Genomic DNA, 14367 nt, shown 5'->3' on the forward strand with positions numbered 1-14367 from the left:
AAATAAACAGCGTAACAGCTTTTATATTTAGCTTTCATGGCAGAAACTGCCTTAGCTTCTGACTTATGTGAATTTAAATACTCATCGTAAGCTAACTTTACCTTGCGCCACATAGCTTTTAGTTCCTCTTGTTGAATAGCAAGAGTATATTTGGTATGGTCTGCCAGCCGAATATAAGTATCCATATTTTATATAATGAAGTAAAGAAAGGCCAATACGAAATGACCTTAAAAACTTGTTCGAAAGTACCAAGCAGAGCAAAGAAATACCACCACAACCCAAAAAGTCAACACAAAAATTTGAGTGCGATTGTACACGTATCAAATTATTTATTTGTCGTTAATACGTATGTATATGCATGTATTTGCAGCTTCGATATTTACCGGCAATTAAAACTAGCCACCCAACTCACCAGTGTTCAACTTTAATATAAGTAATTTGTGAATCCGATGTGGCTTATTTGTGATGTATGAAACACGTGAATAGTGATTTGTGGAATCGGTATTTCAGCGATAGAGTGGCTCGAATATGTGCCAACGCAAATGTGCAATATCAACAATTCAAAAGCAAAAGTGACAAACCAAAGTGCAATCACAAGTGAGGTTAGAAACCCTCCAGCGTTAAATGAAGTGTTGTTAGTGTAATCGGGTCTACAAATTCAAATAAGTACTTGCTACACGCAGTATATAGAAATTTAGCACAAGCAATTTAAATAAAGGTGTGTGTTGATTAACCCCAATGTTTACACTAACAAATTAAGTGTTTTTTTTCATTCGATTATTAAAAGTATCTGGTGAGTTAACACCCTTATACCATGTCCCCACCGGAGCTAACCACGTAGTTATGGCTAATGAGCTGGTTATCCCGATAACCCACTTGATTTGGCGTAGTTTCGTCATATAAAACTGACAGTACTTAACCATTTCACTGAGATGGTTAAAAGCTAACCAACTCGAAACCACGTCGAAAGTCTGATACAACCCTGTGTTTTCCCGCCATCTGTGGGTCATTAGCGTTAAAATGTAAAAAAAGTGTTCCTTACTAGTGTTTGGACCACACTAAGATCAGATTAGATTTACTGCGGTTTTAGAAAAAATTTTAAATCTACTCCTCTACTCCGCTTGACTTGAAAACTATTCCGTGTTTTTTTTCATTCATGTTATGCCCCTCTTGGGGCCGTTTTTTAGTGTTCACCACCGGTTTCAGTAAAAAAATTGAAAGTTAGCCAAATTTTCAGTGTTAAAAAGTAACTCTTTCATAGCAATGCGCCAATAAAGTAACTTCGTTATTTTTTGATGTATGGCTGTCGAAATTGGCGGATGCAGAACTATTCTTAAGTTGTTAAAAAATATACATATGTAGAATTAAATTTATAAAAAGTAGAAAAGGTTTGGATCCTATTGCTCTTTAAAAAACCAAGTGTTAGATACGTTATACTTTATAGAAAATGCTAAAAATTACGTAAATATGTATCATATTATCCTCACATTGCCTCGCGTTCTTATTTTTGCATGAATAGAAAATATTTAAGTTAAACAATTAATGTCAGAGACGAAAATAAAAAATCAAAGCAGTACTGAAAATTTGTTTTTGCTCCGATTTTTGATGTTATTTAGTCCTGAATCGAGTTTTGGGGGTCCGAACACTGTTCATTACATTTTTACTGTTTTATAAACCTCAAACCGCAGTGTGGACAGCAATAGTTAGTGACGTGGTTAAGTTCGATTTGAGATGGTTAACTTTTTGGTGGGGACATGGTATTAACGCTTGTTCCACAAAATCACTCACGGCTTTATGTTTTTAATTCTTTTTCAAAACGATGCTTTCACTTGTGTTCTCGATATATATACATATATATATGTGCATATGTGTGTGCAATGAAAATGTGAGCCACGAATCTTGCCAATCTGGGATTTGATGATCTGCGTGTGGTTATGCTGTTTTGTGCGATTATGGTGTTGTGGAAAAGCGATCCTGTTGCTGGTTGCTGCTGTGGGTAGTGCTCGAGCTGTGGACAGGTGGTGCTCCGGTTGTGTGCAAAACGAACTTAAGTAAATATGTATAGATGCAGTGGGCTGTATAATAGTGCGCTGGTTATTTCTGATCCCGGCGGAGATGGACCATGAACAAAGCTGCAACGATACTGCTTGCTTGACAGCTCAGTGGTTCGCAGTATGTTGCACCAATGTTATTAAGAAGAAAAACGAGAAATAAATAAAGCCACGAATTAATTCTCCGTCAAGTATATGTGTGGTTTATTGAATATATATCATACGGTTCGGACGTGCTTCTGCTATGTGCTTGTCGGTGCGGATATTTTAATTTCTATCGTGTGCGTTTGTTATGTGCGAGAGTAAAACGCTCTGTTTACTCGTTTTACTTGGACACTAGTACATTTACATTTACTATTTGATTTCGCTTTTGACAATGCCTTGTGTTTGTGGTCAAAATGTCGACCGCATAAAGTCTAAGATTCAGTGCAATAAATGCAATGATTTTTTTCATGCAAAGTGCGTTAATCTATCGCAAACTGACTTGGATTTCTTGCAAAAAACTAATCGCAAGTTCAATGCACTTCTCCCATGCTCACTACCCAACAACAAGAAACTATCGGAACTGGGCTTGAGAAGCAGAAAGGTAATGTCTCTGATATAATGCAAACTGTGCTTAGTGAAATCGCTGCTTTAAGAGTTGATCATCAAAAAGCTCTCTCATTAATCAATGCCCCTCATGAGGACAAGTTGCTGCTTATAAAAAAAGTGGAGGGGTTACAAGAACAACTTCAGTCTGTTCAGAAAACGTTATTTGAAAACAATCTCGCGCCTGCCGTTGGTATGTTATCCCAAAACGTCACACACTTAAGAGAAAATGTATCTCTGCTCTGCAATGACATAAAATCTGGCTCTCTTAAGCCGCCGTCGCCGCTACCTGTCCCTGAGAATAAACATCACTCTACTACTGGTTCTTTGCCTACTGCTGATGATGCCGTAGATAAATTGCTGCCGTTATCATATGCTAATGCTGCTGCTGCTGCTTCTGACTCCTCTCAATCAGCATTAGCTAACGCAAAAACGCCTCTTCTGCCTGCTGCTGTCCCCGCAAACTGCACCTATTGGTTCTTCTACTTCGCGTTGCCCTAACAGCCAGTTTCACCAAACTATTTAAGTGGAAATTAACTTTAATTTAATTTTTTATTTAAATCTCATTTTAATTATTTTCAGTTTCAATAAACTATTTATTTAAGTGAGTAAAAAGTGGTTGTAAACAGACTAGGACTAGCTTTCGCTTTCATTTGTACTGAGAGCTTTTGAAAGCTTTGGCACGCTGTGTTGTAAAAGCAGGGCTGGTATACAAGTAAGCAGCAGATGCACAATGATCAGGTGATTAAACGTGTAACACCTCTGAGTGTGGTTATTCTGATTTAACTTTTATTTAAGTGCAGAGCATAGGTCACTTAAATCAAAATTAAAATTGATTGGTGAAACCGAAATTAAAGTAATTTTCACTTAAATAATTTGGTGAAACTGGCTGTAACTCTCTACACAAAACAAGTGAAAATGTTGTCAATAACAATAATACAGCCGATTCGCGATCGACCAGCTCACGTGGAAAGAATGTCGAAAACAAAAGGAAAACTAATATTGAGCAAACTGCACCTATTGCTACTTCTACTTCGCGTTGCCCTAACTCTCTAAACAAAATAAGTGAAGATGTTGTCAATAACAATAATACAGCCGATTCGCGATCGCCCAACTCAAATGGAAAGAATGTCGAAAACAAAAGGAAAACTAATATTAAACAACTTTTTGTTGGTTCGAACTCGAACACTAAGCTTGCAGTAGCCGAACGTTATAAATGGCTGCATCTTTCGCCCTTTTCAAATTCAGTCACGGCTGATATGGTTAAAGAGTTTATTTTAAATCGCACTGCTATCGATAAGAATTCGATGTTTTGCTACAGCCTTGTCAAGAAAGGTGTCCACGCTAGTACTCTCAAAAGTATTAACTTCAAACTGGGTGTACACGTAAATTCATACTCGAAGCTATTACTGCCTGAGCTGTGGCCTGCTAACGTAGTTGTACGCCCTTTTCGCTTTTTTCCAAAAAACGAAGAGCTTCAACCGACGTCCGACGGCCAACGATCGGCTCAAGTAGAGAACATTGCCGCCTGAAAATCTACATGTAAAACTAAATCTCAGCTTGTGCGGTTGTTTAGTTCTCATCTTTAATACGACGTTATAGTCATCATTGAGACTTGACTGAATGAAAACTTCTACAGTGATGAGTATTTCGACTCTAACCTTTACAACGTCTTTCGTAAAGATAGAAACTCCACTCTAACTGGCTTAGCGAGAGGTGGGGCGTTCTTATCGCTGTGTAATGTAAGCACCATGCTTCTATAATTGAGCTTGAAAATCAAAATGCGCTACTCGACCAACTGTGTGTTAGAATTCGTGGTAGTTCCGACTCCCTTGTTGTTGCTGCTTCGTATATTCCGCCAAATAGTAGCCACAGCATTTACACAGCACATGTCGACAACATTAATCTCTCGCTTTGAATACAGTAGGAGGTGATCATCTTTGCGTCCTGGGTGACTTTAACCTCTGCAATGTCAATTGGTCGCGCACTATTTCCAAATCAGCTCTCATTGCGTGTGCTGTTAATAGCAATAGTGAAATGTATCTAGTTGATAGCTTTTTAAGTATAGATCTCATGCAAATTAATTGTTTTTCCCAATAAACTTGGTCGCACTTTAGACTTGATATTTTTAAGTAAAACTGTAAATTTTTCTTTACAGGAGTGTAATTTTCCCATAACTAAAACAGACATGCACCATGTACCTCTAGTTGTTGAATTTTTTAAATTTTCTAAACTTAGCAATGTTAATTCTAGCTTATCATTTAACTTTAAGCAATGCGATTTTTTTGAAATTGAATGGTCTTTTGTTGGATGTCAACTGGGATAACTAGTTTCACCACTGTGATGTCTCCGAGTGTTTCGAGATCGTTAGAAGTACTGTTGTAGACATTTGCAAATGTACTGTTCCAGTATTAGCAAAAAAGCATTACAAAGTGCCATGGCACAATGCAGCTTCAATGAGATTACGAAATAAGAAAAACAAGCCTTACTTCGTTTACTTCGGCCTGTATAAAAAATACTCCAATGAATTCGTATGTTTCGATAAATTTTTGCATAGAAACTATGTCCTTAGTTTTGAAACTTAAAATCAAATCCAAAAGCATTATGCATTTCGTTAATTCGAAAAAGTCTTGTTCCAGCATTCCGTCGGCACTTTGTATGGGTGACAATGCTGCTAACACTCCTACAGAAGCCGCTAATTTATTCGCTGAATTTTTTAAGGCCACATTCACAACTGATTCCAATAGCGATGAGAACGTTTCTTTCGATATTCAACAATCTCTTGAATTTGGCAAATTAACACTTACTTCTGAGGATGTGCTTAGTGGCATTGCTCGGCTTAAACCCTCCTCACAAACTGACGATGATGGTTTGTCTGCACTTTTGTTTAAACAGTGTGAATCTTTAGTGTATCCATTATTGGAAATTTTTAATAAATCCTTATCATCGGGCACTTTTGTAGATAATTGGAAATTAGCTTTCATCACTCCCATTTTTAAAAGTGGTAACAAAAACGATATCAGCAACTACAGACCAATTTCAAAGCTTTCTGCCACGTCAAAACTTTTTGAGTGCATTGTCCAAGACAAACTTTTATCTGCTGCTAAGAATTCAATATGCCCGCAGCAGCATGGCTTTATACCGGGCCGCTCAACGGTATCAATTTAGCAGTGCTTTCAGATGACTGCATAACTGCTTTCCAATCAGCGCTTCAGGTTGACACGGTCTATACTGATTTTTCTAAGGCTTTCGATAGGGTGTCCCATAGTATCCTGTTAAAAAAATTAGCCTGCATCGGTTTCCACTCAGTTTTCCTGAGCTGGATTTCATCGTACTTACACAATCGTCGTTGCATGGTTGTTTTCGACAATGTTAGGTCTCTGCCTTTTGTTGCACGCTCAGGAGTCCCGCAAGGTAGCATCCTGGGTCCATTGCTTTTTGCCTTGTTTATTAACGATATCTGTACATGTTTCTCCTCGTCAAAGTTTCTGCTTTACGCGGATGATCTTAAGATTTATTCACCGATCAGTAACTCTCTCGATTCTCAATTTATGCAAAACGATATCGATAATGTTAGCAATTGGTGCATAAAAAATCGTCTTTCGTTGAATACAAATAAATGATTTTACGTTACCTATGCTAAACGTTGTAATATTATTCAGAGCTCTTATCATATTTCCATGTCGCCACTACAGCGTTTAAATGAAATTAAGGACCTTAGACTAATTTTTGACTCAAAGTTTACATTCGCTAATCATATAAATTTTTTTATTACAAAATCGTATTCCATGCTTGCTTTTGTAAGGCGCCATGGTAGGGAATTCACCGACCCGTATACACTGAAACTTTTGTATCCAAAAAGTTTTCTTAAGGCTGGTTTTCACTCTGTCAAATTCAGTGGCATTCTTCGTCAAATAAGTGAAAACAAATTGTCAAATGGGATTAAAAAGCGGTTTAGCGATTGATTGAAATCAGGATAGGTCTTTAGTCGTGTACATGCGCTGCTAAATCGGCTATCTGTCAGTTTTTGGCCCATAATATCATCGGTAAAGGTATGGATAAAGGAAATAAAGTTGTGTCAAAATATGTCGCCAAATTTTGGCGTCAAAATATGACGTAGTGAAAACCAGTCTTTACGCTGTGCGCTACATAACTTACGCTTTTCGGACCCTATCCCCACCTATGAATCGAGATGCCTGTTGATAAACTTAAAATCCTTGCAAAGTAGGAGAATAATCCTTTCTTTATCTTTTGTTTTCGATCTAGTCTGTGGTTTTGTAGACTGTCCCATACTCCTTGAGAGGATTTTCTGTAATATACCTGCCAGACCTCTACGCTGCTCAGAGTTTTTCCATGTTGGTATTTTTAGGGCTCTATATGCACGAAATGCTCCCATCACGAGCCTTAATTGAATTCAACAGAATTTATAAATATGTTGATATCGATTTTTCAACTTCAAACAATCGCTTTAGGAATTCTCTGAGTCTTTTTTATAAGTAGTTTTATTTTTTCTTATTATGTATTAATAATGTCAAACTATTTTCTACTTAGCCTATAAGAATTTTTATTGTATTAATTGGCTAAGTAAATAAATAAATAAATAAATAAATATATATATAAATATATATATATATATATATATATATATATATATATAAATTGAAGGTATACACGGAATATATTACCTCAAGTGATTGTGACGTAGGTGGTGGCTGATGGTCGTTCCCTGTAGATCTCCAGATCTCCAGAAAAGTAGTGGCCGCGCTGTTTTCAGTAAAATTAAGTTCAACCTCCATACAGTACAACTATTTGGAGGGGAAGCTTGACGATGGTTAATTTGGCGGGAAAAGTGTATGAACTTTCTGGTCATTTCCTACTGCATAAAAGTGCACGCATGTGTGCGTACACAATTATGTATTAGGGTGGACCATCATGGATTGATTGGTTTAGTCTACAGGTCTAAACACACTAATTTTAAAAAAAATTTTATAATTTTGTGCAGTTCTAACGTCGTGAATACTAAACACAAGCTCGAAAGGCTGGTTTGACTTTTGAAAGAAAATCCCAATACTCAGTTGGCACAATCTCTGAGAACAAAATAGTAGAGCTGTTGTTAGTTTTAAAATACTTTAAATAGATTTGGCTCACAAACGCTTCTTTAGACAGTCCGAACTTTTTAATAAATCTCTAGACAAATTTCTCTACATTAAACATTTTCTACTCCTGCCTATTTACTAAGCTCTCATCCTCTGACGAATCGTTGAACCAGAACTCGTTGTACTCATTTTTACCACGGTTTTATAAACTCGCTTTTTTTTATTTAATTTTAATTTGCACAAATTTATATATCTACATATGTATATGCGCTATTCTTCATCGAATGAGCGTCATAATACCAAATGGAAATTCGTTCGATCAGCACTTTCGACCACAGTCTAAGATCGAATGCAACTCATAATAGGGGCCATACTGTTATACTCACCGCAATGATCTCTATTGATCCCTGAATAATTCCAATGGTTGCCTTTCGCACTCACCTTGCACACACACAGTTTCTTTCCGCTTTAAGGAAATACGTTGGTTTTCAATTTTTATGTATTTTGCTTAATAGTTTGCTCATATATTCAAAGTATATTTTGGATGACACAGTTAAAAAGATGTTTTAAAATTGCTGATATTAAGGGGGCGCGTGCGCGTTGTCCGACTTGAGTAGCTGAACTGGTTTGTGCGCGCTCGGTAATTATTTTCGGAGTCGCGTCGACTCCACTGCCGCCAAAGTGCGCGCGCACGGCCGCTGAACTCGGCTTAAGCGGCGGCTTAGACATCATCCCCGCCCTGCAGGAATGCGTTGCTGAGCGTCTCCTGCAGCTCTTTCAGGGCGCGGATGGTGTTGCCCAGGACGCGGTGGGTGGTGCGGCCCTGGAAATTGGCCGTTTGTAGGCCTTGGGGCGTGCGCGCGATCGTCCGTTGGGCGGTCTTCTTGCGCGGCGGTTGCGGCGCATGGTTGCGCGGGTTCTTCTGCGCCTTCTTCAGCGCCTTTTTCTTCGGCGGTGCGCGCCGCTTGACGCTCCTTGGGGCCTTTGTGGCCGGTTTCCTCTTCTTGGGCCCCTGTTCCCTTGGCCCCGTGCGCGCATGCGTGTTGGCTGCCACATGCAGCAGCGTGTGGTGCGCTAGCCCGCAGGTCTTGCAACTACCCGGCGAGTCGCATTCCCCGGTAGTGTGGGTGAGCGCAAGGCAGTTGACGCAGTAGCCTTGCGCGCGGGCTACTCCCAACCGTTGCGGCGGCTTCATCGCCTTGAAGGCCGGGCACGTCCGCAATGCGTGGTAACGGTGGCAGAGCCGGCATTGTAGGCAGTTGTCTGTCTCTGCCGTTGGAGCCAGGGGGCACGCCTTCCGCGCTGCCATGATGTCTTCGATCTGGAAGTAGAAGCAAAGGCAGAGAAACGAGAAGTACTTGTGTACAATGTTTAAACGGGAAGTTAAGACCCTTAATATACAGAAGGAAAATATGTATAGAATTATCTATGGTGCTTTTGGAAGGAAGCACAGTTTGACAAGTGGCCGCGTGATAACTCCATTTTGTGTACGGACTTCCACGACACGTATGTGGTTATCAGGGCCATGGCGAACGTTTTCGATTCGTCCCAATCGCCACTCGGTGGGGGGGAATGAATCTTCTTTGATCACGACGATGTCGCCTGGCTGAGGATCGCTTTGTGGGGTTTTCCACTTGTATCTCTTCTGAAGATCTTTGAGGTAATCTTCTTTCCAGCGACGACTAAATTGGTGGTGAAGTGCTTTGACTTTCTCCCACCGGTTTAGTTGAAAAAGGTTTTCCGCATTAGACTCGGGAATGGCCAACAGCGGTGCACCTCGAAGGAAGTGACCCGGAGTAAGTGCTGTCATATCAGCTGGGTCTTGAGAAAGTGCGGATAGAGGCCTCGAGTTGAGGACTGCTTCAATTCGCACCAGAAGCGTCGTGAATTCTTCGAAAGTGAACTTGTGGGTTGCAGCGGTTTTCTTTAAATGGATTTTAAAGCTTTTCACTGCAGATTCCCACAAGCCGCCCATGTGGGGGGCGCTGGGTGGTATATATTGCCAGTTGATGCCTTGAGGGGCATATTTTTTGACAATGTCTGCGGAACATTCGTTAAGGAATTTAACGAAGTCGCGTTCTGTTGCGCGCTGGGCGCCAATGAACGTTTTTCCATTGTCGCTCATGATTTTTGAGGGAAAACCTCGTCTGCCAACGAAGCGGGCGAATGCTGCTCGAAAAGCTTCGGTTGTAAGATCCGAGCATAGCTCGAGATGCACTGCCTTTGTGGAAAAACAGACAAAAACTGCAACGTATCCCTTGATAAGGGTTGTAGATCTTAGCACCGATGCTTTAATTTGGAATGGCCCAGCAAAATCTACTCCCGTTGTGGAAAATGGGAGTGAGAAACTGCAGCGCTCAGGGGGTAGAGCGGCCATTATTTGGGTGCGTGTTTGTTGCTTGTACAGCGTGCACACTTTGCATTGAAAGATGCATTTTTTAATTAGAGGTTTCAGCTTTGGTACGTAGTACTCTTGCCTTACCATTTGGAGCATTAATCGTGTTTCTGTGTGAAGAAGCAGCGAGTGTAAAAACTCCAAATATAGCTGGCAGAACCTCGATTCGGTAGGGAGAATTATTGGGTTCCTTTCATTATAGCTTAATGTGGAATGTGCTAATCGGCCATTAACCCGTAGAAGTCCGTCTTTGTCCAACGAAGGATTGAGAATAATAAGAGGACTTTTTTTGTTAAGTGGCTTTTTATCTTGCAAAGCGCTTTTTTCGCGCGGAAAATGGCGTGATTGCGCTGCGTTGATAAGACGAATTTTTGCATATTGAAATTCGTTATGTGTCAGATGCGGATAGGTGATTGTAGCTAACCCCTTTGATTTGTTGCGGGCATTGCTCACGAAGCGGAACATGTACGCAGTCACGCGGAGTGCTCGAGAGAAAGAAGAACAGCGATCAAGAAAATCGACCTCTTCTTCGAGCGCGTGATATACCTCCACCTTGCGCTTTTCTGGTGGGGATGCACTGCATGCCTTTGACCTTGGCCATGCATCCATGTGGCAAGAGAGCCAGTTTGGTCCGTGCCACCAGAGTGGGGAATTTGCCAAGTCCTGCGGTTTGCAACCACGGGTGCCGAGGTCGGCTGGGTTGTCTTGGCTGGTGCAGAATATGTAGAATGTAAAAATGTACGTACGTATGTATGTACAAATATTTACGTATGAAGCCGAGTATATGGCTAAGCTATGCTTTGTCACAGCAGTGGTGAGTTAAGAAACGAAAACAACAGAGAATTTGTTTTGATTATAGTGCGTGTGTATGTATGTGTGCGGGAATGTACAAGTGGATATGATAATACGTAAAGAGCCGCTCACCGCTGAGAGAGCGGGCTTTGATTTACGTTCTCTTAGCTTGGTGAGTGCAGCAGAGAAAAGCAAGATTGAAATAAATTAAAATAAGCTAGAGTGCGCTTGATACGTGTGGACTGTATTGTTCGATAAATAGCAGCGACTCTCTTAGCTATTATACGAATAGTTGCAGAAAATGCAACTGGTAAAAATGTTTATATGTGCTAACGTATGTACATATGATATATGGGAAATAGTGCACTTATGTTTTTCGGCAATTTGTTTAGCCAAGTTCAACGAACTATGCGACCAACGGCAAAAATTGGTAAGCAGAGGAAAGTATGTGATTTTAATGTGCTAATATTTTGTTCTTGCACAGTGGGACACAGTAGGCATATAAACTGCAACGGAATTTATTTTGGGGTATATATCAGAACTTGTATATATGTACATATACTTATATATATATATAAGATTGGCGGTAAGTGGAGATAAACCGCTTTCCGGAAAACGGAATGTTTCTACCAAAATTCAATAGCGGCAAATTGCCGATGTGAGATTTTTGGGCGGCAAGAAAATATCCGCAATTTTAGTGAAACCGTTTTTGGCGAGAATAAATACGCCTTTTATTTAATTATATATATATATATATATGCATATACGTATGTATGCCCGTTGGCAGTTTATTAGAAATAATATAACTTTCAAGAATATGAAAGTTATATTATTTAAATTTTTAAGGAAATTAAAAATTTGCCTACTTACTACTTTCCTTGATTTATGTATATGAATGTGTGTAAGTCCTTTTTGCGCCGGGGTCTTCTTGTGCTGGTGTTGTTGTTACCGCTTATGTTGATGCTGGTGATGTCGCTCCAATGTTGGCTGATGGTTTGGTTGGTTGATGGCTGCTGATTGCGCTTTGCTTCTTCTTTTAGTTGTTGTTGTGTATATAAATTTTTGAAATTTTGCGCAACAAAATTACGTTTTTTTTCAAATTGTTTGCACTTTTGTGAATATGTTCACTTGTGTGTAGCACTTCGAACGCTTGTTTGCGCACTTCTTTTTCAAAAAATTTATATGTTTTGCTAATTTAACAATTTTTATTTTTCACGTTTCTTGTGTTTTTTTTTTGTTGCGTATATGTATATGTATGTATATACGTGCACTTTTGTTTGTATCTTTTTTCCACTCTTAAAATTGTTTTTATATGTTTGTTTTTGCGGACGTACGAGAACCGATTTTTTTTTGTAGGTTTTATTAATTTATTTTTAAGTTCTAAAATGTTTCTCTTTTTTTTTTTCTTTAGGAGCTGGGCCACGGTTGGCTGCGAAGGACCATGAATAATTCCAATGGTTGCCTTTCGCACTCACCTTGCACACACACAGTTTCTTTCCGCTTTAAGGAAATACGTTGGTTTTCAATTTTTATGTATTTTGCTTAATAGTTTGCTCATATATTCAAAGTATATTTTGGATGACACAGTTAAAAAGATGTTTTAAAATTGCTGATATTAAGGGGGCGCGTGCGCGTTGTCCGACTTGAGTAGCTGAACTGGTTTGTGCGGATTTTCGCACGACGATTGGGAGGCGGCCGTGCGCGCTCGGTAATTATTTTCGGAGTCGCGTCGCGCCGCTGAACTCGGCTTAAGCAGCGGCTTAGACAATCCCCATATGTCTCTTTTTTATATGAGAATCGGAGCTATTCTGCATTTATGCCCAAAGTTCCGCGGGGAAAGCTGGTGAATAATAGTTTTAATATGGTGATACAGTTTTGCCAATCTGCTGTGTGAAATTAAATCTTCTTTGACAGCAGTAAATTTTTGACAAAAAAAGATTTATGCAAATTAACTTATGCATATTATTTATTATTTATTATGCAGTTTATAGTTAATTTAAAAAATTCATGTACATTCACAAATGTTTCGCTTAAAACATTTTGTTTCGAATTTCCACTAGAAAAATTCTATCCTGTTTTTAAGCTCTCAAAACATGGAAGCTGCCAATTCTTACAAGATTTTGGATTTGTTGCACACCTGCTTACCGTACTGATGAAACTCCTTTAAAACGCCGGGTTACAGCTCCGGTTCCAGTTGGGGCTCCGCTGCTATACGTGTATGTGTAGCAGTGCTACATATGGAGTTACAAACTCCGAGTATCCACAATAAAGAAAGGTTTATATTGATAATAAAAAGAGTACACACGCGAATACTACTTTCGCTTGTAGAAATAAAAATACTTGTTTTAAAAATTTATACAAAAAGTTAATTAATTAAAACTTTATAAAATTTTATTGACCGGTCAGGTTGAAAGGCGAGAATCGAGTGAAATGCTTTCTTGAAGCCAGCCTACGATACACCTTCTAGAAACGAATGTGGATCGTAAGCTCGCCAGTGTTGACAACACACGCGATGTAATTTTATTATTTTGGGCAACAAAAGTGTTGCCATAGAAGATGTTACCACATCGCGTGTGGTGCCATTACACCACAGAAAAGATGTTTTACAAGGTGATCGGACTTGTAAAATCTTCTTTCCACATAGTATGTCAAATTGCTTTGAAGGAACGAAAATGTTATATTAATTTTCTTTCTCCCCTTTTATTCGTTCGTCCATAGCAATTTGGAAATGCATACTCCATAACATACTAACTAAATATACATTATATAAAATTACTTAATCGTAATTAGTATTAGGCAAAACTAATTTGAAGTTAAAAAAATTAAATTAGTCTTATATTGAATAATCTTTTTTTTTGTTTTCAGAAATATTTAACTATACATTTTAATGTTTGATTTGAAAGTATTTTATAGTACAATATTTGTTCATTAAAAATTTTGTAGTCTTAAGTAACATTTTCTTTTGTAGTTGTAGTAGTATTGTAATTTAGTTATTACAATTTTATTTCTTATAAATAAACGTATTTAAGTACATTTAAAGCATATTTCTTTAGTATTTATAATATTGCGTTTATATATTGTGTTCATTTGGCGAACAATTTCTATTTAGTGAATATTTCATTTTACACATTTTTTTGTTTGTTTGCTTGACTTGAAAAATTCATATACATGTTTTTGTTATATGTTGAAATAATAGTTGGTTGAGATGAAAGTTTCAACTAACTTTTTGAACTCTATTTTTGTGGATTGTTTTTACTTTATCTTTTTCTTTATCGAAAATAGTAATATTTACACCATCTACTTTAGTTACAACGTGAGGACCCTGATATATATTTTCATGTTTAATTCTGGGTTCTTTTTGTACTAGAACGAGATCGTTTTCTTTAATATATATATATATATATATATATATATATATATATATATATATATATATATATATATA

General features: G+C 38.3%; 1 protein-coding gene across 3 annotated transcripts; it reads right to left on the reverse strand.

Annotated features, from left to right (window-relative positions):
* Positions 1 to 8163: 8163 nt before the first annotated feature.
* On the reverse strand, positions 8164 to 13739 carry LOC118749216. 3 transcript variants are annotated; one of them, XM_036484006.1, is made up of 2 exons: positions 13068 to 13720; positions 8164 to 9056 (listed from the first exon to the last, which is right to left on the reverse strand). In XM_036484006.1, the coding sequence occupies exon 2, from the start codon at positions 9042 to 9044 to the stop codon at positions 8457 to 8459; it is 588 nt and encodes a 195-aa protein (XP_036339899.1). In that variant the 5' UTR covers positions 9045 to 9056; positions 13068 to 13720; the 3' UTR covers positions 8164 to 8456. The 3 variants fall into 3 exon arrangements, 2 of the variants coding, with proteins under 2 accessions (XP_036339899.1, XP_036339898.1); XM_036484005.1 differs by lacking the exon at positions 13068 to 13720 and adding an exon at positions 11793 to 12100; XR_004994178.1 differs by lacking the exon at positions 8164 to 9056 and adding an exon at positions 12317 to 12762 and having other exon boundaries at positions 13068 to 13739.
* Between the last annotated feature and the right edge of the window lie 628 nt (positions 13740 to 14367).

Source organism: Rhagoletis pomonella, unplaced genomic scaffold, assembly GCF_013731165.1.
Source record: "Rhagoletis pomonella isolate Grant_MI unplaced genomic scaffold, Rhpom_1.0 Rhpom_scaffold_00014, whole genome shotgun sequence".
NCBI lineage: Eukaryota > Metazoa > Arthropoda > Insecta > Diptera > Tephritidae > Rhagoletis > Rhagoletis pomonella.

Excerpts from the sequence above, each read along its gene's own strand:
- LOC118749216 (XM_036484006.1), bottom strand. The coding sequence starts at position 9,044 with ATGGCAGCGCGGAAGGCGTGCCCCCTGGCTCCAACGGCAGAGACAGAC.